Source organism: Echeneis naucrates, chromosome 6 (genome assembly GCF_900963305.1).
Source record: "Echeneis naucrates chromosome 6, fEcheNa1.1, whole genome shotgun sequence".
In the NCBI taxonomy this organism is placed as follows: domain Eukaryota; kingdom Metazoa; phylum Chordata; class Actinopteri; order Carangiformes; family Echeneidae; genus Echeneis; species Echeneis naucrates.
In genome coordinates this window covers 13,364,124-13,388,831 of record NC_042516.1, presented here as the reverse complement: position 1 = coordinate 13,388,831, position 24,708 = coordinate 13,364,124, and the positions used below count along the sequence as shown (strand labels likewise).

Genomic DNA, 24,708 nt, shown 5'->3' with positions numbered 1-24,708 from the left:
TGACGTTAGCTTATAATAAGAGCTTCCTCCATCCACACCAGGCTCACTGATTTATGATCAGCTCTATATGGTTAAAGGTTTATCCTAACACCGTGAACTGTGGGCAATAGAGGAACATTATCCATGTTTAGGAAACGCTTGAAACATGTTTAATTTATATTCAAATCAAATCAAAGCCGTACAATTCAGGGATCGTTTTTTCTAAACTAGCAGAGGTCGACAATAACAAGGTTTATTTCTAGAAAATCTCCACAATAAGAGAAAACATGGGCCCAGAACTTTCTTTGGTGGAGTCACCTGACACCCGGTTTGGCTCTCCTTGCACAGTGCTCTATATACACCAGGGAGAAGAGACACTCGCCCTCTTAGTCTGCCTGCCAGGAGAGGGAAAGGAGTGCTGGAGCGGAGCACCACCTTAACTCAATATTCTCTCCAATCTTGAACATCTGACTACGCAAGGTAACCCCTCCTATAAGAAGTATTGTATTCAGCCTGGCTTCCTGCTTTAAAAAGATAACTGCCACATGTGAAAGGTGCTCCGGTGTAAGACGGACCTGCATGATTTTATTTGATTAGATTTTTTTCAAACAATGGCATGAAATGCAGAAGCAGAATAAACACTCAGTTTATTGACTGCCCACCAAGGGCATTCAACAAATTCAGTGATTCATTTCAATCCCATAACTTTCATACTCGGATGTGAGCGTGCCTCTTCTGGACCACTTCAATTAAAAGCAACAAGGGAACTGCATTTACAGAATCATATCATATCATTATTACTCCTCACAGAATCTAATATTCTTAGGTTTTAGTTCTGAGGGAAACACAATGTTGTTCTGATTGCTGCTTCTCTGAATTTTCATTTGTTCTTGCTGTTTATTGTGTACATGCACTGTATTTACTGTGTGAAAGCTGATCAGCACAGTTTCAGTTGTTTTTGTTCCTAATCTAATATAAACTTAATATAAACCTACATTGTTACATTGTTGCAGTGTTATCTGGGTCACTTTTTTTTTTTTGACAGCACGTGACAAGTTTCAGATGTGGCTGTCGAACAGACAGTGACATTATCACAGTATATCTGCATGTTCTGCTTCATCTTGCATAACTGGATAACAAGCCTTAATTTAATAACTTAGTTGCTGCAGTAGTGGGACATTAAATGGACTAAGCTACTGCTTCCACCTAAGTAGAGCAAAGAGAGAATTGAATATTGTAAAATTGAGTGAGGCAGTTGTGTGATTTGGTGATATATATATAAAGTGGTCTCTGCATTCAAAAATGAAAACCATTTCCTGCCACAATCTGAAGGAGTACAACTACAAAGGCCTTTTGTTGAGTTCTTCTCTAATTATTAAATTTCTGTGTCAGATAGTCATGAAGCCTTTTACTTTTTAAGGATCCGGGCAAATTTTGACAACTCATTAATAAATGTTTCTTGAAATTGTTGTCACTCTCTATTCATTGCCATATAGATGGGCTGATACTTTTTATAGTAACACTCAGCCATGTGCAACCAGCTGTCGGAAAGTACACACGCAGATCAGCACTGCAGGTTCAGCAAATCGTATTTCATTTGCCTGACTGTGACACCTTAGTGTTATGTGGCTGAAGGAAAGAAAAGAGGCAGCATGGAGACACAGCCCTGGGCCGTAGTATTAAACCACCGAGGCATAACTGCCCCTCCGCCATGTGTCTGTGCATCTGGATTCAACCTGCAGTTAGTGAATGGAAGTGAATACGGCATTCAGAAACATACACCTTTTAAATATGACTACAAGCAGGCACATTTTTGAATTCCAAGCACAAAACGTATGATTATAAACTTCAGAAAGAATATTTATCTTTCCTCAGCAGTGATGAATGCACATGCTGGTATGAGATTAATGTCTGAATTAAAATGGTTTCAATTATTGACTTGTTTCCTTTGTTTATCAAAGATGTCTAAAGGACCAGCAGTAGGTATTGACCTGGGCACCACATATTCCTGTGTGGGCATCTTCCAGCATGGCAAAGTGGAGATCATCGCTAACGACCAAGGAAACAGGACCACGCCCAGCTATGTGGCCTTCACAGACAATGAGAGACTGATCGGAGATGCTGCCAAGAACCAGGTGGCCATGAACCCAACCAACACTGTATTTGGTGAGGATAAATACAGCTGCGAGAGAAAAAAGGGCTCAAAAGCATCAGAGTAGATATTTTTCAAATTCTCTTTACTCTGTTTTCAACTATACTTTCAAGGAAAGAAAGTTTCATGATTTCATGAAAACACTATGAATATCACCTGTGGAATTCTGCTTGTTTGTTAAATTTGTGTCAGATGCTAAGCGCCTGATTGGCCGCAAGTTTGACGACGCTGTGGTGCAGTCAGACATGAAGCACTGGCCTTTCAAGGTTGTGAACGACGCTGCAAAACCTAAGGTGGAGGTCGAGTACAAGGGTGAGATCAAGACCTTCTACGCTGAGGAGATTTCTTCAATGGTCCTCATCAAGATGAAGGAGATCTCTGAGGCCTACCTTGGCAAGGTAGTTATAGAGAAATTTGTAATAGCATGGTTGGCCTACAGTCATTTGGTTTTACGCCGATAAATTTGTAGCTTTGGCATGTTAAGAAACACAACTTTATATTTGTACATTGGACATTTTTAACCGCCTATAAAACATAACACCTGCAGTCTTTTTCTTCTTTTTTTTTTTTTCACACTGAGTGAAAAAGTAGAACCGCGTGTACGAACACTACTTAGTTCTTTACTCTCCTCACAGCCTGTCACCAACGCAGTTATCACAGTCCCTGCTTACTTCAATGACTCCCAGCGTCAGGCCACCAAAGACGCTGGAGTGATTGCTGGCCTTAATGTGCTGCGCATCATCAATGAGCCTACGGCTGCAGCCATTGCTTATGGCTTGGACAAAAAGGTAACCAACTTATTAACTGTAACTTTAAATCTGTTTTATGTTTCTACTATTTAAATTTCTGTATTTTTTTTTTGGATTAGGTTGGTGGTGAACGTAACGTCCTTATCTTTGACCTTGGAGGTGGCACTTTTGATGTCTCAATCCTCACTATCGAAGATGGCATCTTTGAGGTTAAATCCACTGCTGGTGACACTCACTTGGGTGGTGAAGACTTTGACAACCGAATGGTTAACCACTTCATTGCTGAGTTCAAACGTAAATTCAAAAAGGAAATCAACAACAACAAGCGAGCTGTGCGTCGTCTGCGCACGGCTTGCGAGCGTGCTAAGCGCACCCTCTCCAGCAGCACCCAGGCCAGCATTGAGATCGATTCACTCTATGAAGGAACAGATTTCTACACTTCCATCACCAGAGCTCGTTTTGAGGAGCTGAACGCAGACCTGTTCCGTGGGACCCTCGAGCCCGTGGAGAAGGCCCTGAGAGATGCCAAGATGGACAAGAGTCAGATCCACGACATTGTCCTGGTTGGCGGCTCCACGCGTATCCCCAAGATCCAGAAGCTACTGCAGGACTTCTTCAATGGCCGTGATCTCAATAAGAGCATCAACCCTGATGAGGCTGTGGCCTATGGTGCAGGTGAACATATCTCAACTATAACTGGCTTTATGTTTGCTTGTTTTTATCGTTTAAAAATGTAAAGTTTTTTTTCCCAAAGCATTATAATGGCATTTCTTTCGCAATTTGGAAACTCTTCACAGCTGTGCAGGCAGCCATCTTGGCTGGTGATAAGTCTGAAAACGTCCAGGACCTGCTCCTGCTGGACGTAACACCCCTGTCCCTGGGAATTGAGACTGCTGGAGGAGTGATGACTGTGCTTATCAAAAGAAACACCACCATTCCCACCAAGCAAACGCAGACCTTCACCACCTATTCAGACAACCAGCCTGGTGTGCTCATTCAGGTAACAGGGTTAGAGGAAATAACAGTTTGCTCACTTCATTGCTTCGGTGTATTAAAGTTTCCTGAAACATCACAATGCTATTTGGGTAATTATTTTCAGGTTTATGAAGGCGAGAGAGCCATGACCAAGGACAATAATATCCTGGGCAAGTTTGAGCTGACTGGTATTCCACCTGCTCCCAGAGGTGTCCCTCAGATTGAGGTGACCTTTGACATTGATGCCAATGGCATTCTCAATGTGTCTGCTGTGGACAAAAGCACCGGAAAAGAGAACAAGATCACCATCACCAATGACAAAGGTAGATGACCAAATGAAATATTACTTGAGGAGTGCTGGCAAAGCTAATTGAGCACAAAAACCAAAAGAGAATAATCTTGTATAGGAGGTAAAGAGCTTTCTACTCCATTTTTCCTTAGGACGGCTTAGCAAAGAGGACATTGAGCGTATGGTGCAGGAGGCAGAGCAGTTCAAGGCTGAGGATGAGGTCCAGAAAGACAAGGTCACAGCCAAGAACTCCCTGGAGTCTCTGGCATTCAACATGAAGAGCACTGTGGAGGATGAGAAGCTCCAAGACAAGATCAGCCCTGAGGACAAAAAGGCCATCGTTGACAAATGCAATGAGGTTATCGCTTGGTTGGACAAGAACCAGGTAAAAATATGTTCAACCATAAGTCAACATAGAGAGCAAAAATCACTTCCTCTTATTCTCACATTGCAAAACCACAGGCGTTTTTTTTTTTCTTTCTTTTTGTATACATCTCTACTTCCCCTCAATATCGGTTTTACACCATCTACTACTAAAATCATCAGTCAATTAATGAAGCTTTATTTCTTTTGTTATCTAGATGGCAGAGAAAGAGGAGTACGATCACCAGCAGAAGGAGCTAGAGAAAGTGTGCAACCCCATCATCTCAAAGCTGTATCAGGGTGGTATGCCAGAAGGGATGCCTGGAGGTATGCCAGGAGGAATGCCTGGTGGTTTTCCCGGTGGAGCGGGAGGCGGATCCTCCTCAGGCCCAACTATTGAGGAGGTTGACTGAACACTCTTGGCAGCTGACTGCTGTGCCTCAGATCCCAGAAGAAGCTAAAAGGCTGAAAGCTACAGAATGTACATCCAATAAACTTACAGTCATCAGCTTGCCGTAAAACTTTTGATAAAACATCTACTTACTCCAAACAACGATTTCTGCAGACTCTTACACACTCTGATCAAAGTCTTTCGTTTTCACAAATCTCCCCATGTTTTGAGGCGGAATGAATATATGTGATTTCACAACTTGATATCAATAAAGATCACTGGAATTTGGGGTTGAAAAGTTTGGCAGGTTTCTTGTGATTTATAAAGTTACCACGTACTGGCATTTCCATTCCATTTAAAAATAATGCATTAAATAGGTATGCACAAGAAGACTCTAATTGCAGCACTTGAAATTTGCTGAAAAATAGCTTCCTGTTATTAGTCCACCGAGGCATCGATCATATCTTTTCCTGTCTGAAAATGAAGAAGAAGAAGAAAAAAAAAAACCCCACCAAAATGCAACACTGTCATCTTCATTCTTCTTATGTGTTAAACATGACAGTCATGCAAATGCAGCTCAACTTATTCAATTCGGTACAGCACTTTCTGAATATAAATTCAAGAAAGCAGCAGATTGTAAAATTAAAGAAAACGAGCAAAGGGTTTTGTCATTTTGAGAGAAATGACATGGTGGAAGAGTTTGATTTAACAGTTGTTTGTGATATACTGTGAGCAAACTGCACAAGAACAAGACAAACTCAAGCTCAAGACCATTTAGGTGGATCTCAGGTACTTATCACCAGATGCTCTCTTCCCTGACCTACAGCACCCATTGGGTGGTCAGGTGGCGTGGGGCACAGAGCAAAACACACAGAACACAGAGTTGAGTGTGTGAGATACACATATAAAAGCCAGTGTCTCACACAGCCCAGCCCGAGCGACGTCAATCACTGAAGCAGCCATGTTCTTGCTTGTCAGTTGTTTTGCTCTTGCTGTGGCCTCTGCACTTGGTGAGTGGTTAACACTTCGCAACAAGATTATCTGTTCCTTGTGTGGCAAATCTCACTTCGACTGTAGCAACTGAGGGTTGTGCTAGATTTTATGATATACTCATGGTAATTTTTTTGGTTGTGTAACAGGGTGTGGCGTGCCAGCTATCAGGCCCCAAGTGAGTGGATACAACAAGATTGTGAATGGGGAAACAGCCGTTTCTGGATCTTGGCCCTGGCAGGTTTCACTTCAGGTAACCAAAGCTCTGCCATCGTGTGCAGAGTTTGCTAAAAAAAAAAAAAATTATTACAAAATGTAACTAGCAAAAAGAAACCGTAAGAATGAACCTCCTGGTTCCTAGGATGGTAGAGGATTTCATTTCTGTGGAGGATCCCTGATCAACCAGTACTGGGTTGTGACTGCTGCTCACTGCCGTGTGTCGTAAGTAGCTTTAATGTTTCCCACATCCACATGAGAAAAATCCCCACAGTGCCAATTGTAATGACTCTCCTGTCTCATTCTGTACAGTCCTAGAAACCACCGTGTTATCCTGGGAGAGCATGATCGTCAGTACAACAGCGAGCCAATTCAGGTCAAGACCATTGCCAGGGTAAGCAACACAATTTCGCAGGCCCATTTTTTTTTAATGAAACTGTAAGGATTTGCCTTAATTAGGTAAGATGGCATTGTATTTACCTACAACTTATGTTTACCTCTCCATCCAGGCCATCACTCACCCCTACTACAACTCCCAGAACTTCAATAATGACATCACACTTCTGAGGCTCTCCTCCCCAGCACAGATGACAAACCGAGTGTCCCCTGTGTGCCTTGCTTCCTCCAGCACCAGCTTCCCCTCTGGAAAGAAATGTGTTACCTCCGGATGGGGCAGGACCGGCCAAACCTGTGAGTGAGAGAAAAAAGTCCTATGCACAGGTTAAATTTACAAACAGATATAAACTATAAAATAGTCACCAAACTTCTCAAAGAAAAATGTCAGAGTTTTGCTAGCCCCATTTCCATTTGTTTGCCACTCTCAGCAAGCCCCCGCTACCTCCAGCAGACCTCCCTGCCTCTTCTCAGCCCTGCTCAGTGTAAGCAGTATTGGGGCTATAGCAGAATCACTGATGCCATGATCTGTGCTGGTGCTTCCGGAGTGTCCTCCTGCCAGGTAACAACTGCATCAAAGCCTGAAATTCACACCTGTGGCAGTAAAAACTGCAATTTTTCATTATGAACTAAATAACAGACAATTTCTGTAAAATCATCCTTAATAAATTGTTTATGGATGTAAAACACATGTAGGCGATTCGAAAGGACTGGCGATAGTAGAAGTAACAGTAGCATGAAAAGTTTAAAACAATTTGTAAATTATAAATTGGCAGTTGCAATTGGCAGTTAACAAAAATGTGGATTAAAACAGTAAAACAGGCCTTTTTCAAATTGCATGCACATAATAATATCCAGATTGATAACATCGACACCTGTATTTACAATATACATAAAAACATTAAATAGATTAAGAAAAATAGCTAATTGTCTCTAAAGTATTAACTAATTGCTTAAATAGCTTAATGAAAGAAACATTATTTGTTGGATGGAATTATTTAGAGCTGATGACTTTGCATTCATTTCTTGTCTGATAATACTAACAAGCTAGCCCACATCCTGTTGTGAGTTCCACAGCACGTTCGTCGATACAGTATAAATAATGTGCCTTCAAAGCTTCTTTAGAAAACGTGACTTTATGCACGTTTATGAAAGTCAGCAAAAAAAAAAATTACATCTGTCCCGTTTCAGGGTGACTCTGGTGGCCCCTTGGTCTGCGAGAATGGCGGAGTCTGGTCCCTTGTGGGTATTGTGTCCTGGGGTACCTCTAATTGCAATGTGCGGGCCCCTGCCGTGTATGCCCGTGTGTCCTACCTGCGCGGCTGGATCGATCAAACTGTTGCCTCAAACTAATGTCATCATTCAACACATCATCCGTCTGCTCCTAAGTGGGATCAACGAGCCATTCTTTTCACCAGTAACAGGAATGAACCAGCGATGATGCTGGCGCCTTTCAATGGCAGCAATCACTCAGTGTCGTGCAATGCTCGGTCCATTTATGAGAAACCGTACATAAAATAAAATTTCTAGGAAAACTGGTGTCATTTCATGATGTGCAATCATTGGTGCTCATCGGGAACAGACAGCATGTACAAGTGTAGATGACAAAGATCGAAAGATATCCTGTGCATCTAAGAACTACCAGATGTGTGAAGATAAAGATCAGAATGCAAATGAGAGCAAAGTAAGAAGCTGTGAGAGGACTGCATTTGATAGAGTAGAAGCGATTCTAATTTAGCCCAAATACAGTTTTAAGATGCATTCATTCTTTTAGATTGCATTGGCAGCAGCAAAGGCATTGTCTCATTGGCAGCTGCAGTATTAGAGAGGGAGGTGCTCATAGCCAGAGTCAGAGAGTACAGGCGGTTCCAGACAGACATCATCTGTCTCTGTGCAGGCTCTCATCATAGCAGAAACATGCTGAACAGTAAGACATTTTTTTATGTGAAATTCCTTTCCTCTTAAGTTGTAGTGGGGTTTTTGTGCGTTCTTGTTAAACAACTCTACACTAGCTGTGTGAACCTATTTAAGGAGTATATTATGGTTTCTGCTTACAACAGAAATTAAAAGTTATAGACAAAGTATATAAAGTATTATGTGACCTCCTCATTAGGTCTGGTAATATAGTGGGATTTAGTCCTGTCTAGAAAATGTTAAATGCAATGATTAAAACTGCAAAAGCATTGTATTGTAATTACATATTCTTTTCATAAAATTCATGTTTGGTTTTGTTTCCCGCTAGTGCTTATTTCAAAATAATCACTGAGAAACCAACATCGGCTCTGAATTCCAAAATAAACATAAAAAGTTCACAGCATTTCTTCTTTGCCCATTAGTCAGCAGCTACAATTCAAGTGAAGCAGCTGGGGAGGTGATCCCACCCATAGCTATCATCAGTGCCACCATCTACTGTGTGATCTTCCTGGTGGGGACCCTGGGCAATGGTTTGGTGATCTATGTGACGGGCTGCAGAATGAAGAAAACAGTTAACTCAGTTTGGTTTCTCAACTTGGCCCTGGCTGACTTCCTCTTTACGGGCTTCCTGATTTTCATGATCATTAGTGCAGCTCAGAATTACACCTGGAATTTTGGAAATTTAATGTGTAAAGTCTGCACCTTTATGAGTACTGTCAACATGTTCGCTAGTGTCTTCCTTCTGATGGCCATAAGTCTGGACCGATGCCTGTCCATCTGGGTGGTGGTGTGGGCCCAAAACAAGCGCTCTGTTCGCAAAGCTCAGATCATCACTGCTGTGATCTGGATGACTGCTGTTGTCTGCAGCTCCCCTTACGCCACATTTCGTGGGACTACACAATATCACAGTAAAATTAAATGTGGTTACAGGCCTGGGACACCCCATAACATTCTCAAAAAGTTTCGGTTTGTTGTGGGCTTCGCCATCCCATTCCTGGTAATATGTATCTCTTATGTGGCCATAGCTGTCCGTGCAAAGCGCCTGCACAAGACAAACAATCGCAGATCTCAGCGAATCATTTGTGCCATTATTCTCGCTTTTTTCATCTGCTGGCTTCCCTTCCATGTTGTACAGTTAGTAAAACCTACAGGGCAAATTGTCAATATTGTAGGTCCTTTATCCTTGTGTCTGGGCTTTATCAACAGCTGCCTGAACCCCATTCTCTATGTTTTTATGTGTGATGAATTCCAGAAAAAGCTTAAGCAGTCCATCTTCTCTGTCCTAGAGACTGCTTTAGCAGATGATCACTTGTCTTTCATGTCCTCTCGCTCCTTGTCCTCCCACCTCTCACGGATTTCTCGAAGGTCTGATTCTGCTGCACCTTCCGAAAGGAAAGGCACAGCTACGTCCTTAAACTTCTCAGAATGCAAAGTGGTTATGAATCATGAGAGGGAAACCTCAAGCACAGAGTGAAACTGTCAGCCCATGGTACTAATTGTAGATCATCTTTTATTAAATCTGAAAAGTGAAACAGATAACCAACTGAGAGTGATGTGTCAGGCTGTAAAAATTTGTGTATTTGCTATTAGCGATTTGAGTGTCTTTATGTTTAAGTGTTTTCATTAAGAGGGCTTTTCACTTGTAGCTAGACATCTTCCGCTCCGATTTGTAATTTTTATTTCTCCTATTATAATTTCAGTTTCACTCTGATATAAAAATGATGTTCTTAAAAGAAGGCAGAATCTTATTTGAATATGTATCATCTGATAAATGACGATGTGAAACAGATTTTGTGAAAATACCACTTTTATGCTTGTGTGCAGTTTTAATGTTTTGGTTTATATCTCTTTGTTAACCAACAAAGTTATTTTCCATTGATGGATTCCTGATAATGGGACAAAGAGAATAAAGAATAACTGAGCTTAAAAAGAAGTGTTATTAATGGCATGTTTGCTTCCTCTTGTGTGACAAACTACTGCACTCTGCTCACTCTATGGGTATTTTATCTAGACAGGACATTACAGTCACATACGCCAGGCTACTTGGGTTTTGAAATAGCATAGAAATTTGGTTGTTCTCATCGCACAATGCAGCACTGTGGGAATATAGTATGCACTGGTGCCACAACAGCACTGAGTCCCTACAGCCCACAGAACCAAAGCACCATGTATTACATAAATCTGGAGAAGAAAGACGAATCAAAACTCCAGAAGCACCTGTGCATAACATCAGAATGTATGCAGCATAGTAATGTCTCTATTCTGGGGGTATGAAATCTGTATACAAAGACAGCATGTACTACAGTGCAAAGCTTAAGAGCAGACACATGGATTTCATCAGTGTGCTTCAGAATACCACTTCACACAACCAAGGAGCTTTTGGACAAACATGGAATGCAGTCTGGTTCATAAATGTTTGGACACTGACATCATTTTCAGCAGTTTCGCTTGGTGCGAATTTGAAATTCGCCTCCAGTGCCGATTTTCAGATTTAGTTTGAGAGTACTTATATCAGGTGAAAAGTGCAGAACAGCACAAACAGCACGAATGATCATTTCTGTCAAAAACTGAAGCGACATCAACTGTGTCAATATCTTCCCTGCCAGTGGACTGGGAGATTAAGTCGTCTAATATAGACGGAACGTAGATCTACAGTAGGTGCCTCCCTGAATGAAATATTGTGGACATAAGAGTATTTAAACACTGTTTATCTGATGTAGATTTCACTATTCATCAACTAAACCTCAAGAAAACAAGAGAACGAATTCATTATTGCCACTTGACATCTGACTTGGATATTTGACTAGTATAGAAGCAAAAAGCTATATAAAGTATGAGTTTTGCAAATACACCAACTCTATGACATAACCTATGGGTCACTCATGTGGCTTAATTTCCCACCCTAGATAAACTACTTTTATTTGTCGAAAAGAGGGGAACCAAATGTGAGCATGTAAGGGACCACTGTGGCTTTTAATCAGTCTTATTAAAGTTGAGGAACAACAAGAATATTGCTGATGAGCAGTGACTTATTCAGACATAAATGCAGAATTTGTATGAATAAAAAGAGCCTCACAGGATTCTCACGCAAGAAATTGCATCAACCTTAAATATCTTTCAAAAAGAGAAAATAAATTCCATGATGCATAGGGAGTATGGTCTATTTAAGGCTCCAGGTATGGTTTATACTTTCCTATGAGTCTGATTGTTCAGATGGCAGCTGTATTCAGACATCAAGTCTTACGCCATGGCTCCTTTCCAACTGCACTGAGTCCATTTTGAGGTGGAGCTTCAAGGAGGCCAGTCAGCGATCATAGAGCTCCTTCATCTCCTTTAGGACCTTGATGCTTTCACTGTATCTTAATTGGTTCTTGTTGGAGCACTCCTTCCACCTAGATAAAAGGGGGAAAAAAAAAAATCAGCTCAACTCATGCTAAATTTTGGTACTTTTTCATATGTTAAACTTGGCATTTTGACATTTTTTCAATTTGTCAACGACATTTTTAAGGCTGGCACTTTTTTTGTTGCATACAACACAAAAGTATAATTAACTTTTATTTTGTTAAACCTCTATTAATAATTATTCTCGTAGGGGTTAATGTGACAAAAAAGGTATCAATTTCATTGCCTCTCAAACATCTTTTCATGAAAACATACTTTTGCCGTATCTTTTTCCAACGTTCCATGTGATCACATATGAGAGAACCCGATACAGGAAGTGAATCTGTTAACTGTGGAGAGAGAAAATTATTTTCAATAGTTATAGTTCACTGATTAACTTTTTAGCCGATGAACTTTGTTCAATCATACGTCTGCTATCTAATATTGCAATGCATTTAAAATAAACTCTATAACTCTCATGCACATATACTGAACCTTGGTAGGAGAAGATTTTTCAGTGTGTGGGATCCTGAGATTGATGGGTTCACCAGAGGTGCTGACTGGGCAGGTGGATGGAGGAGGGAGTCTGTACACATTTTGTGCTTTACCATTGATCATGTCTGTGACCTGGGAAAAGAGCAATACTTAGGAACAACCATCCACGATACATAAAACATTATAAATTACGAAACAAAACCATTTCAAAGACAACTTTAATCAAAATTAAAGAACATACTAATGATACTAACTGACAAAATCAAAACGCTTGACCCCAACCCCCACTGGTGGTGTTTATGCACATGTGCAGTTCAAATTGCATTTGTGAGGATTTTGAGCTCTCAAGACAAACACACCTCCATAAGCCAAATGTGCATGTGGATTTTTTTCTGGAGCTCAAAACACAGAAAATTATAAGGAGTGTCCAGTGTAGAGCTAATGACTCATAAGAAGCACTTTTGGTCCCCTGTCCATCAGTGTTACATTACTTCATACAAACATTTTTTATGTCAGTTTCATTTACATTTAACAAAATTAAACCATGGGTTAAAACATGCCCAATTTCATACGATTAAAACACATTGTTTTGCATGTGTAAAACCTAATTTAACCATTAACTTCCAAACTTTTCATATTTGTGGTGTTTTTAAAATTGTATTTTACTGTTAACTGTTCAGTGAGATCACATCCATGGTACAATGCCAAGCTCAGTCTATGCCCAGACTCTATCCTATCTAGACTGACAACAAAATAATTAATTAATATTGTTAATAATAAAACTGTTCAAAGCAGCGTCCATGCTGTGCAAATGATTAAGCATTTAAAGTGCTTGATGTATGCTAATTTTGAATAGAATGAATTACTCAACACAACTGTATTGCCTCACCTCTTCTTCTACCATGTTGTGTGGTGGACTTGGAGAAACAGCTGGCTCTCGAACAGAAGGGTTGTTCCTCATCCAGGCACGGCAGATGGGATACAAAGGGGTGTTGGTGTTGAACTGAGCCAAATCCACACTTCGATCAAACAACTTAATGATATAAGCATCTAGCAAATTGAGAAAAACAGAACAGCAAGAAAAAGAAAAAGTAAGACATTGTACAATGAGGTGAGAGCTAAAATGTTTCCAGGGGACAAAAAAGAGAAATGTAATGGTAGAATTTCTTGTTAACTTATTTTCAAACTTACTTTGTTTCTGCTGATTGCCTTCTGGTAAGCCCTCTTCCATCTCTTTTCTCTTCTTCCGCCGATGCTGTGGAAATCGAGCTGAAGGTCTGGGGAAAAAAAAAGAATGGAGACCTCATAGCATGTCCTGAAAAGTTACTGCTTCTGGCAATCATTTTTGGCATGCAGACAAACAATGTATTTATGTATAAATGTAAAAAATATAAAACTCGACTAAGAAGAGAGGAGCCAAACAGTGACAAAATAAAGACAGCAAAATCAAGTAATTTTCAGCTGCTGTCAGCAAAGGATGAAAAATACATACACTTGCCTTTTTCCAGCCGATGACGGAGACAAATCCCTAAAATAACGTGTGGAAAATACAGTGGTATCAAACCAGACCTTGGTATCTTTATATAAATATCTAACAGATATTATCTCATTCATTCCACAAACTCTGCAGATAAAAATTAATACTAAATTATTGAGCCATACTTGTTTAAGGATTCCGCTGATATTTTTCCAGTGTCGCCCTCATTTTGTTCCCTGTTCAAAAATCAATGATATAAGTTGACTGGAAAACAACAAAAATGTTAAATTTATAAAATCAAAAAAATCTAACCTTTCATTTTCAGTCTTCTCAACTAGTCCCTTTAAGACAGCATCCAATCTGCCGCGGGCACCAGTCCCCTCTAAATCTGAGGAGGCCATGAGAAACGTTGTATATAGTTACAGGAACAAAATAAACCCACAATGTCAGATTCCTTCATGTGGGTGACATTGCCATCCTAAATTTGAATCGTTACGAAACTCCCAAATGCATTAGTCTGTGTCGAAACGAAGTGATTAATATATCGATCATGGTGGAATATTTTCGTGAAAATGTCATATTCGTCTCTCACCTGGCCTTTCGGTCTTGATCTTGACGTGATGCATTTTGTCTCTCCGTTTAACTTATATACTCAGCTCGTTGATCGCGTAAAAAAGAGAAAGACTTTGAAGGCCAAAGGCCAGCCGTCGGTGTCCGGACCGGACGCCCAGTCTTCAGAGAAAGTCGTACCTGACGCTGCCCAACGACACCAAAGTCTGACGAAGACGGGACGTTTATTCGCTAGCTAGCTAGCATTAGCCGCGATCATTCTATGTCGTCAACATTAGACCGCAAATTTAAATGTAGCCAAATGTACCTGCTATAATGATAGGATCACTGACAGTCCTTGTGGTTTTCATATGATAACGCGTAATATACAGAGGAAAGTGGTCTGTTTATGATTATATTGGCCCACAGCACTTACTAGCTCAAATTACCGTTGCTAACTTAGCTTATTTTTGACGATCGGACAGCCATCGGAGACTTTCCTCTTCCGCGCGCTACCGGTTTCCTATGAAGTGATTGGCTCCTGTGCCGGGAGGACCTTAGATATGATTGGGTAAATGTCACGTCAATCATATTTAACTGGGTGCCTATTGGCTGGAGGTCTCAGAGTAAATAATGTTCGTTGTAAACAGGGACGCTTTCGTCTGGTGTAAGCGATGAAAACGGACCATCTTTGGCACACAGACGAAAGTTATAAATATAAGATCTTTAATCGCTGTAGCAGTTTGATATATCCACAAATCTACTGTGATTCCAAGGTAAATTTCTTTCGTGGGCATGCAAAATCAACAAATCCACTCCTAAGGCTGAAGTGGCGACAGTAGTCTATTACAGGAAACCAATCCAGCTACAATACAGAGTGAGAGGGCTAGTTAAAATGAGACATGAACACTAAGGCTACCCCTGCTGTGCTTCCTGTCCTGTTTGCTGTTGTCAAGAGCTGTCATGAAGTCCAGGTAAGATCTAAAGACCCCATCTTAAAGTATCTTAAACCGTAGCTGCTGTTTCTAATCTATTGTTATTACAGTGATTCCTTATTTACAAGACAAAATCCTTTCCAATCAACATCCAGAGTGGGAAAGACACACTACCATCCCACTAGCAACCAGATCCTGTCAAAGAGAAAGAAAAACACCGTATGTTTAAAAGTAACACACACCCACCTATACAAGACACATTTGGCTTAAGTGAAACTTTCCTCATATTTAGCACTTTTCTTTTGTTCTATTGTAGACTTTGAGTCCACTACGTTCAAAGCCACAATCCAGCTCACAATTACACTCTCGAAGCCGAGAGAGTCAGCAGCCACCTGACAAACTTGGTCATTGTCCTGCCACCTCAGACGAACAACCAGTTTTTCTTGAGTCCTGGCCAACCAGCGACTGTGAATCTTCTCCCACCGGTGCTGCAACATCATCAGACTTAAGGACGCCCACACAGTCTGCAGGAGCAGGGAAATCCACAGTTTCCCCTGAGCATCGAGTTCAGCAGGACTCGGTGCTGGCAAAGTATGTTGCAATTTCAGAGAGCAAAGACCCTGAAAGTTGTGCTTGTACACTATTCTATCCTCGTCAATAGAACTGTAACATTTTCATATTGAAAAGTTGCAGGAAGTAAGTCTGTAATGATGTCGCTGGAAGAGAAAGGAAACAGACGAGCTGTTCTTTTGCGGCATCTACCACTTGTAGCAAACAATGACCTTTTGGCCTTTCAGATACATAGAACGTTTTCGCCATGGCCGACCACAGAGTCGAGAATTGCGCCAGCAGATAGTTTCTGACACTGGAGAGGAGCAGCTGTCTTTTTGGTGGATGTCACCTTCATCTTTCGCCCCAAGTTCAACACCAAATAAAACATCTGATACAGGTATTATTCCACTTATCAATCCCCTAGGAAGGATTTATTAAGTTGAGTTCCATACTACCAGAAGGAGATGGAAACATTCTAGTGAAATCCTACTGTGGAATCTTTTCCTCTTAACAGATCTGACAGACGACCATGTGCCTGCCAGTTTCAGTCCAGCTGGACAGTGTCGATGGGACACATCCCCTCCCCCATGCAGGAGATCTCCTAGTGTGAGTGTCTTTGGAATTAGTCAGAATATAGCCTTTTTATTGTATTGTCTTTCTCTACCAAACAGAGTACCCCCATGTAAAAAAGCAAAAGTTGATCCTGTTTTTATTCTTTGCATATACTGTTCGGATAGAGTGCTTTGCTTGGTGATCCATGTCCTTTTTTAATGCCAAGTTTGTCTGCTGAGGAGACAACTTATTCCAACTAAGTGTGCATATAAATATTTGCATTTCAACACCACACAACATGTCCAATTGGAAACCACTGTGTTTACTAAATACCTGGGAAGCCATCTCTTATGCAACCTTGTTTGATACATTTATGGCTTGCTAGGCCTGTGAAATAGCCTCAGCCTGTCAAATATATGACTCTCATAAAGTTAAAAGAACATTAATATATTTGTTAGCGATATAATGTCACCTAATTGACTGATTAGATTTGACTTTTTTTTACTCAAATGCTATAAATGAGTTGTATTCATTTATATAGTGTTTGGGTTCTTTTAGTATTAAAAGAAGTTTGGTACACTGAGAGTCCTGCCTGTTGTCTTTCTCAGATTTTGTCGGACAGCTACTATGGTGAATTTGACACAGAGGTACTACATCTTCAGGAGAGGGCCAGTAGACTTTTGCTGAGAGGGTATGATGACCAGTGAGTAAGATTAATAATGAATAATTAATTCCTCTAACTTTAAGTACCATTCAATTTTTTTTTTTTTTTTTTTTTATTACATTTTTTTTTACAGTGAAGGCACCCTGAGTGAAGAGTCTATCCCTGTCACCTCAGAGGGCCTGGGGTGCTCAGATTTCTCCTCATCAGTCAGCAGAGATGAGCCAGTGCGACCACCGTTGATTCCTAATTTAATAAAATCTACTACAGGTAAGACAACAGTGTAGAGTAAAATACAGGATCTTCTTCATGTTTCATTGAAACATGCACAGTGCTGTTTTTAATGTAACTTATAATATATATATACACACACACACACACAGTTTTCTTTTTCTTTTTGTGTTGTGCTTCCTGTTTTCAGCAAACCCCAGCTTGGTGACACTTCAAGCTGTGTCCTCCCAAAAATCTGCCCTTCCTTCTATGGGGCCCACCACACGTCCAGAAGAGGACATCTTGTTCCAGTGGCGTTTAAGGAGAAAAATGGAGCAGGCCAGAGAGAGGTCACAGTCTTTGAAGCACTCTAGTCTTCAGTCTACTGCCTTTAGCTGGAAAGCACCTAGTTTGAACCACTCTTCAGCTGGTGGACAGGTTTATAAGGTTGCAGTTCATGTCATTTATTCCAATCAGTTTAACATTTACTTTAAATGCATGTTTTAACTTTAATGTCCTCTTTTTGTATCCTCCATAGCAACATCAGAGTAATTACCCTCCTGAATGTACACAACTAAACACTCATCCACACACTATCATTGCACCCCAGCCAGAAGTCAAAGACGGCCACAGACCACATGCCCCAGTCTCAGGTCCACATCCCTCTCCTGTCTCTCAACCCCTAAGTATTGCCCATGTTCCAGCCCATATGCATTTACTTTGTGATATCCTGCCCTGTCCCATCCAGTCAACTCATGTTTCTGCACAGCAAAAGATTTCACAAAAGTTAGATAAAGTCCACCCCAAAGCTGATGGTAACTCAGCAGATATTGCTACTGATGAAGCTACTAGAGAACCTATATCAACTCCAGAGTGTGCATCATCAAGAGCTGAAGAAGAAAAGTGGCCTCTTCATTCCACAAAGGCTGAAATTAACAAGAAAGAAAAAGCTCAGACAAAGGAGTCAGAGAACAGTGAGAAGAAGACAGCGAATTCCATCAGAAAACACAAGAAATCAAGAAGGTGAAATACTAAAATTACATATACATTGTACAAAATTCAAAATGGCAGAGTGCTTATTATAGATTTTTTTTGCAGATACACTGTGGGCAAGCAACACAGTGATGACCAAAGCTGTACAAAGAGGAGCTCCTCACATCAAAGACTTCCCAAAAAGGTCATGTCATTGGATGAACAACAACAACAGCAGGGAAGCCAGGGGTTTTCCACAGAGAGCTGTCCAAGTGATCGTGCACCACCACCTTCTCCGATCCACAGTGCTTCACGACAGGTCAGCATGCACCAAGTTTTAACTTCAACAGGTTTTGTTTTGTTTTTGTTTTTTTTTTGTAGTTTGACTAATACCGGAGCCTTCAAACAGGAAATCGAATTCATTCCACATTTGATATTCATGCTTACATGAGGCGATTATCAAATCTAAGAATGTTATAGTTGTTTTGGAAAAAATCTTGTTCTATGTTGTCTTTAGGAAATGGACTATATATGAGATATCAAATATTTTAAGATACACATGTTAATTTGTAACCATGATAGAATAACATATACTACATTTATCATAGCTGTTTAATGTTTCCGCCATCACTCAGCACACCACATTTTTCATCTGATGTTAATGTAATTATTCCAGTTTTATTTTGCATTAACTGCTATGGTGCTCTCATTGTACCTTGACAGATAGTTTCAGAGGTATTGTTCCCTACGTTGGATTCATCACCTGCTCCAAGGTCCCCAGTCTCAGTTTCTCCTCCTGCTGATGACACCGCTCCTCGACATTCCAGAGTTCCTGTATGTAATCCCCAGAACTCTGCTGAGGTCATTTCACAGCTGCTGCAACAGGCTGAAGGTGAGCTCATGGCAGCAAAGGACATAAACCTTTTAACCTGTAGTTTGTTGTGGAGAATATATTCTGAGCTATAAGTAGCTTCCATTCTAATCATTCCAAACCCCTTAAAGTCAAAAGCCCTCGAACTTTCTTTATTTTGGTTGTGCATACTGCTTGTATGTGGAATGAATGTTCCATTTCAGCTTGTGCGGTAGTCAGAACAGAAGCTGTTTTTGAGGATTTCAAGACTAAACCAAAAACCTGTAGTCTTGGTTCTGTGTTAATTCTTAAAACTCCATCATCATTATCGCTCCCCTTAGCTGATCATTACCTTCAACAGAATATTTTTCCCCCATTTCAGACTCAGATGAAAAGGAGTTTGAAAATGACCCTTTGTTACAAGTCCTCCGAAAACAGAGAAAATGGGTAAAGGAGCAGATCAGGTAAATTATAAGTCAAATTCTCTAGTTGATTTTAGTTATTGCCATGATTTATATAAATATATGTTGTTCCTTGATGTGTAATGATCTATCATATAAAAAGCTTTACATTCCAATCAGAATCATCTAAATATATCATCCCAAATTCAAGAAAAATATTATATCTTTCTTTCTTTCTTTCTTTCTTCTTAGAGAAGTGAACGCTATCCTGAATGAATCTTTGGATGAGCAACAAGTTACTTGAATGTTGTCAAAAAGCACTTGATGCAGTGATTTTTATTATTATTTTTATTTTAATAAAAGAAATAAAGTTTATTTGTTTTTGTTTTTTTTTTTTTGAAGAAATATTTCCACATTAAAATTTTCAAAAATATGTCTATGTGCATCATTTATCACATTCACCATCACAATACATTGCATTTTACAAAAAGAAGCATTATGCGTGGAAGCAGAGTATTTACAAAGGTGGTGGTACCTTGGTACCTTGAAACAGTATATTCAAATCTCAGAGCTGGGAATATATGACCAGCACCAGGAACAGATCAAATGTGCATTTTTGGCACATGCCTATTGTTTGCCTGACTGCAGGAGTCTAAAGTTAGTTCTGTTTATCCCTGTGTGTTCTGGCTTCTGTTACATTTGCTGTCAAACGTGGTGAACACGGTAGAGTGATCTCAGTGACTGAGTGATCTAAGTGACTGGTCGAAATGTGATTAGGTCAGGGGTCTGGAGTCAGTTTCCAGCATAGGTGCAGATATGACAAGGATGCCATCAGGAGAGACTGCTGACTCCAAAGCCATGGTGTCCACTCCCTTTGGGATTCGGTAGCGACGGTTAAACTGCCTCGTTGTAAATCCAGGACCATCCTTCTAACAAAACAGAGGGTAATACAAATTAAGAAGGCAACACTATTCATGGTTGTTGTAAATAAACCACGGCAAAATATTTGGGAATGTTCCACCTTGAGTACCAACCTTTTTTTCTTCATGTTTTCCTTGAACTTCAATAAAGTCCCCTATCACTTTAACCATGAGGTCCTCTGGGTTGAAGTGCTTAACATCAACTTGAACTGTAAATCCAGAGTCATCACAGTTCACCTAGCAAAGTAAATCAAAATACTGTGTTACACAGAAATACAATACCTCAATGCACACCCTTTAGTAAATACGAAGCCTTGTTTGGCACCATGTCGCAGTTTGAGCTGAGAGGTGAACCTGTTTTCTATTTGGATCCCTTGACTCTGAATTGACCTGCCCTTGCCTTGGAGATAAGGCTACCCGAATCAGTGACATCCAAAAGCTTTATAGGCTTGATATCCTCTTTTTATTTCTTTAATTCCCACCTCTTCGTACTCTTTGCAATGTTATTTTATTGTTTATGTTCCATTTATCATAATTACTATTAGAATTTAACCTTCCCTTTATTCCACTTACTTTCTATTCTATGTATATGTTTGTATGCATGGTATCAGCTCCATGTATTAAAGTACAATGTTGAGAGTTGTGATGATGATGATGATTATTATTATACAATCTTTGAAATCAGTAGTTAAACTGAAAAAAACTTTTTCATATTTGTTTGGGAGATTTCATTTGCATCTACGTCTGCTGAGAAAGACTCCAGATGCACCTGACTGTTCTGGAAAATGCTACGGAGTACGTCCTGAGTCAGTACAAAATCCATTTAGAAATTTACATCTAAGGAGAAAGACGGGATTTTGGGATTTGCTATCATGCAGTTCCACTGTGACGAAATGAATGCAAATGACTGACTTCACTTAAATGCTAAAATAAAATTTTATTTAAAAGGACCCACCTCTGCAGGGCTGCCATTATCAGTATCTGGCATCAGTAATTTCGGGGACCAATTGTACTGTCCATAAGTCCCATTCAGCCGAGGAATCAGAGGTGGTAAAACCTTCTCCCATGGGATCCCATCGGCTGGCAGGGTGGGTGGCAGGATGAAGTCCATTTCTGATCAGTAGAAAACCACAAAACAAGTGTTGACTGAACTGCAACGGAAGCTCCAAGTTGTCGAACTACAAGGCATACAGCACTTACCTCCTGTTAGCTTTCCTGATGATGTTGGTGTGCAGCAGTGAAGGGACTGTGATGTCTGGTTGTGTGAAGTCCAGAGAGTGAAACAGTGATCTGTCTGGCTCCGAGCTGCTCTCCCTCCGGCTGCCTGGCGCAGCTCCCTGTTATGGACTGTGTTTTATACTGGAGTTACATAATGAGCTGGGAACTCAGAGTGGACCGGGGCGCCTTGTTTTGTTTATTTATCTGGACTGATGGACAGGGTGTTGAGTCGGTGCCATGTGGGATATGTGTGTATTGTTCGACCAGCTGAGCAGCTGTTGTCGGCTCATTGGCAATTACCGTGTTCATCAGCCATTACCAACGTGGCGTTTATACCCTGTTATCAGACCCGATGGCCACTATATGCTTAATGCCGGTTGTTAAGGAAGGTAATCCAAAAATAAGTTGAAAAGACGGTGCCAGACAGAGACAGACAGTGACAGCAGGCCCGCCAAACACATGCCAAAGCACGTGTGCCGCCGATGAGGCGCTTTCCCATCATCACTCATTCTCTCAATGAGGACTGTTTACATCATCCAGTCCTCTGAAAGCATGGGGCCATAACTCACTGGGAAATGATTCACTGTCCTCAGCATCAAAATCAATGGGCCCCGCTACTGTATCATGAGGACACTAATCAAACCAAATCAAATGTATTGGTATAGCCATACCACTGAATGAAAGCGCACAAAATTGTATTTATAGTATATAAATGTATGTAGTTGCTGCTACTTCACTCTACATAAAATAGAAATTACTTCACACTTTTGAAAAAAAAAAAAAAGTGCATGAAAAGATTGTTGAATTTTCTGCCCATATTAGTCTTATTAAGTTACTACCTGAATTGTGATAAGGAGTGTCCTAAAAAGTCTTGTTCTTGGCACAACACACCAGAACATTCAGGGGGGACATGCTCTCCCTGTTAGTAATGCAGAACCTGTCACTTGGGCTTCGACTGAGGTGACTAAAAATGGCACTGATTATGCTATGACTCATATAGGATGAAAGGGAAGTTGGAACATTTGTAGGGATTAAGTTATTGGATTTCAAAACAGGCGCTGATGAATGGGACAGACTTAAGGATGTCTGTAATAATGCAAAAATAATAGGAGTATATACACTGTATTAAAAAAAACACCCCCTAACAAGTCATCAAGCAATATAGCCATACACATTCATAGGATCTAGAGTAATATATAATTAAAGTAATGACATTCAAACATAACAATGACATTTTGCACAGACATTGGAAATACAGTGATTTTTTTTTTTTTTATTAATCATGAATACACAAGGAAAGGTAGTTTTGGGTGCAAATTCACACAAAAATTTACAATAAACAATTTGAAAGCCCAGCAACAAATACTGAAAGTAAAAGAAGTCAGAAATCTCAAGGGATGCCAAGTGGAATGGTGAATGAGAGGTTATCTCCCACCTCTCCCCACTGTGCTCTAAAATGCTGGAAGATGATATTCCAGGTGGTAAGTACAGCCACCCAGAGAAGTAGCCCTAATGCAGACCGTTTGACATCTGTAAGACATCAAAGCAATGATCACATGATATCATATTGACTTTGCTGAAGCATTCTTTAAGACTGCAACTCTTGTAAATAGGAGTGTTCATTTTTTTTTTTAAGTACAATTAGCGTTGTATATAAAAAAAATTTAACAGTAGAATATGTTAATGTGGGGAAGAATGTTCTTGGATTGTTTTACATTTAGGAATAGATGACACTTACAAGTTTTAATCAGGAGTTGCTCAGTGTAGGCTGGTTTAAGAAAGGCTTCTTTAAAAAACCATACTACGTTGACCAGCCAGAGGAAAGGCAAAAAGGCAAAGCCACCTGAGAAAATAAGAGGCATCAATACCAATATTACTGAATGAATATCCACACAAATCCAATCTACATTGATCACCTTTTGTACTAAAGGCTCCTAGCTACTATAATTCCACTTATACTTCGTTGCACCAAACCACTTTAATACACATATATCATTTATAGAGGAAGGTGTTCATGAAAACTGGATGTACTCTGACATTATTAATCGAAGGAGAGGCGGTAGAGCAAAGTTATGAAGGAAAAACATGGGCGTTTATACTGTAATTTTAAATGGCTCTCACCTAAATAGTACTTCCTGCACAGGCTGAGCTTCTCCTCGTTTGGCAGTCGCTCGAGGTTCATCGTCACTGCGTCTGGGTACTGATAAAGACAGAAAAAGACAGTTTCAGTGCAAATACAGGAGAGAGGAAACCAAATGTATCAAACGTTTCTGCAAAAATGTAATAATGATGGTGGCCTACTACTGGCCCGAGACCACACTTTAAACCCCCTGTGTCAGATATGGGATCCCTCTTGTGCTTCCTTGGCCTTGTTTGCCTGGTCAGGTGACTAGAAATCCAACTTAGGCTAACGTTAGCATCTCGTTAGGCTGGGAAACATTAGGTTGTTTCGACGTCAAATAATTACCGCACCTCTAACTAAACTGCTCCAAATATCCTCAACAATGAGGCTTTATAATAGTTCTATAGGATATGAATGCTGTACATTACAGTGAATATTTACCTGGTGTTTCTAAAACGTCGTAGTCGATTCAATAAATGGAAACAACAACCCAACTATACTTCCTACTTCTGTCGTTCTTCTTCCCTGCTGCCTCTTTGTTGTGTTTGTGGCGAGCACGCTCTAACGTGCGCTCACTAGCGCCACCTACTGTTACGCACTGCGTCACGTATGAATATTGTGTTACTGCGTTTAATCTGAGTAAAAGATGAAAGAAGGGTTTTCACTTTAAAAAAAGGTAAAAAAAAATGGGATCGATATGTTCCCCAGATGAATATTTAGCATTTTTTAAGATAAATGATATTTACACTAGTCATTAGTACACTACTCATGCATCGCCTCCTGGTGCCAAGAACATACTTTGTTTGTGGGTAAATCTAAAATGTGAGTGGCAAATACAAAAACATTATAGAGTATCGCGTTGTCAATATGAGTTCAACGAAGACAACGAAAATTGACAATTACTCGATAATTTTTACTCTTCGAGCTCCCCCTTTCCTAATTTATTCTGCAAAATATTTCACCTCTTTTACACAAAACAACACAAATGAATCTTGTATTCCT

At 40.1% G+C, this 24,708-nt stretch overlaps 6 protein-coding genes and 1 pseudogene across 12 annotated transcripts; 4 read left to right on the top strand and 3 right to left on the bottom strand.

Annotated features, from left to right (window-relative positions):
- Positions 1-378: 378 nt before the first annotated feature.
- Positions 379-5,128, top strand: LOC115044554 (heat shock cognate 71 kDa protein-like; annotated as a pseudogene).
- A 731-nt stretch (positions 5,129-5,859) lies between these two features.
- LOC115044921 (chymotrypsin-like protease CTRL-1) lies at positions 5,860-8,014 on the top strand. Of its 2 annotated transcripts, none has more exons than XM_029504273.1 (7): positions 5,860-5,908; positions 6,038-6,141; positions 6,250-6,329; positions 6,417-6,498; positions 6,614-6,794; positions 6,929-7,059; positions 7,689-8,014. In XM_029504273.1, exons 1-7 carry the CDS (start codon positions 5,860-5,862, stop codon positions 7,848-7,850), a joined length of 789 nt encoding a protein of 262 aa, XP_029360133.1. In that variant the 3' UTR covers positions 7,851-8,014. The 2 variants fall into 2 exon arrangements, with proteins under 2 accessions (XP_029360133.1, XP_029360135.1); XM_029504275.1 differs by having other exon boundaries at positions 6,038-6,161; positions 6,258-6,329.
- A 195-nt stretch (positions 8,015-8,209) lies between these two features.
- LOC115044918 (chemokine-like receptor 1) lies at positions 8,210-10,339 on the top strand. The gene is made up of 2 exons (XM_029504268.1): positions 8,210-8,424; positions 8,834-10,339. The coding sequence occupies exons 1-2, from the start codon at positions 8,415-8,417 to the stop codon at positions 9,883-9,885; spliced, it is 1,062 nt and encodes a 353-aa protein (XP_029360128.1). The 5' UTR covers positions 8,210-8,414; the 3' UTR covers positions 9,886-10,339.
- lin37 (lin-37 DREAM MuvB core complex component) lies at positions 9,932-14,797 on the bottom strand. 2 transcript variants are annotated; one of them, XM_029504269.1, is made up of 9 exons: positions 14,357-14,797; positions 14,077-14,152; positions 13,950-14,000; positions 13,780-13,815; positions 13,479-13,564; positions 13,177-13,337; positions 12,288-12,419; positions 12,069-12,142; positions 9,932-11,803 (listed from the first exon to the last, which is right to left on the bottom strand). In XM_029504269.1, exons 1-9 carry the CDS (start codon positions 14,388-14,390, stop codon positions 11,716-11,718), a joined length of 738 nt encoding a protein of 245 aa, XP_029360129.1. In that variant the 5' UTR covers positions 14,391-14,797; the 3' UTR covers positions 9,932-11,715. The 2 variants fall into 2 exon arrangements, with proteins under 2 accessions (XP_029360129.1, XP_029360130.1); XM_029504270.1 differs by having other exon boundaries at positions 13,786-13,815.
- Positions 14,798-14,962: 165 nt separating this feature from the next.
- On the top strand, positions 14,963-19,776 carry proser3 (proline and serine rich 3). 4 transcript variants are annotated; one of them, XM_029504484.1, is made up of 13 exons: positions 14,963-15,287; positions 15,404-15,467; positions 15,565-15,839; positions 16,046-16,197; positions 16,315-16,406; positions 16,961-17,055; positions 17,150-17,283; positions 17,435-17,670; positions 17,762-18,246; positions 18,322-18,514; positions 18,919-19,087; positions 19,428-19,509; positions 19,699-19,776. In XM_029504484.1, the coding sequence occupies exons 1-13, from the start codon at positions 15,277-15,279 to the stop codon at positions 19,748-19,750; spliced, it is 2,040 nt and encodes a 679-aa protein (XP_029360344.1). In that variant the 5' UTR covers positions 14,963-15,276; the 3' UTR covers positions 19,751-19,776. The 4 variants fall into 4 exon arrangements, with proteins under 4 accessions (XP_029360344.1, XP_029360343.1, XP_029360342.1 ...); XM_029504483.1 differs by having other exon boundaries at positions 15,359-15,467; positions 16,961-17,043; XM_029504482.1 differs by having other exon boundaries at positions 15,359-15,467; positions 17,435-17,661.
- Positions 19,777-19,821: 45 nt separating this feature from the next.
- Positions 19,822-21,792, bottom strand: hspb6 (heat shock protein, alpha-crystallin-related, b6). 2 transcript variants are annotated; one of them, XM_029504486.1, is made up of 4 exons: positions 21,567-21,792; positions 21,322-21,479; positions 20,481-20,603; positions 19,822-20,372 (listed from the first exon to the last, which is right to left on the bottom strand). In XM_029504486.1, the coding sequence occupies exons 2-4, from the start codon at positions 21,475-21,477 to the stop codon at positions 20,220-20,222; spliced, it is 432 nt and encodes a 143-aa protein (XP_029360346.1). In that variant the 5' UTR covers positions 21,478-21,479; positions 21,567-21,792; the 3' UTR covers positions 19,822-20,219. The 2 variants fall into 2 exon arrangements, with proteins under 2 accessions (XP_029360346.1, XP_029360345.1); XM_029504485.1 differs by having other exon boundaries at positions 19,822-20,375; positions 21,567-21,762.
- A 989-nt stretch (positions 21,793-22,781) lies between these two features.
- On the bottom strand, positions 22,782-24,245 carry psenen (presenilin enhancer, gamma-secretase subunit). Its single transcript, XM_029504942.1, has 4 exons — positions 24,148-24,245; positions 23,706-23,784; positions 23,323-23,427; positions 22,782-23,114 (listed from the first exon to the last, which is right to left on the bottom strand). The coding sequence occupies exons 2-4, from the start codon at positions 23,764-23,766 to the stop codon at positions 22,975-22,977; spliced, it is 306 nt and encodes a 101-aa protein (XP_029360802.1). The 5' UTR covers positions 23,767-23,784; positions 24,148-24,245; the 3' UTR covers positions 22,782-22,974.
- Between the last annotated feature and the right edge of the window lie 463 nt (positions 24,246-24,708).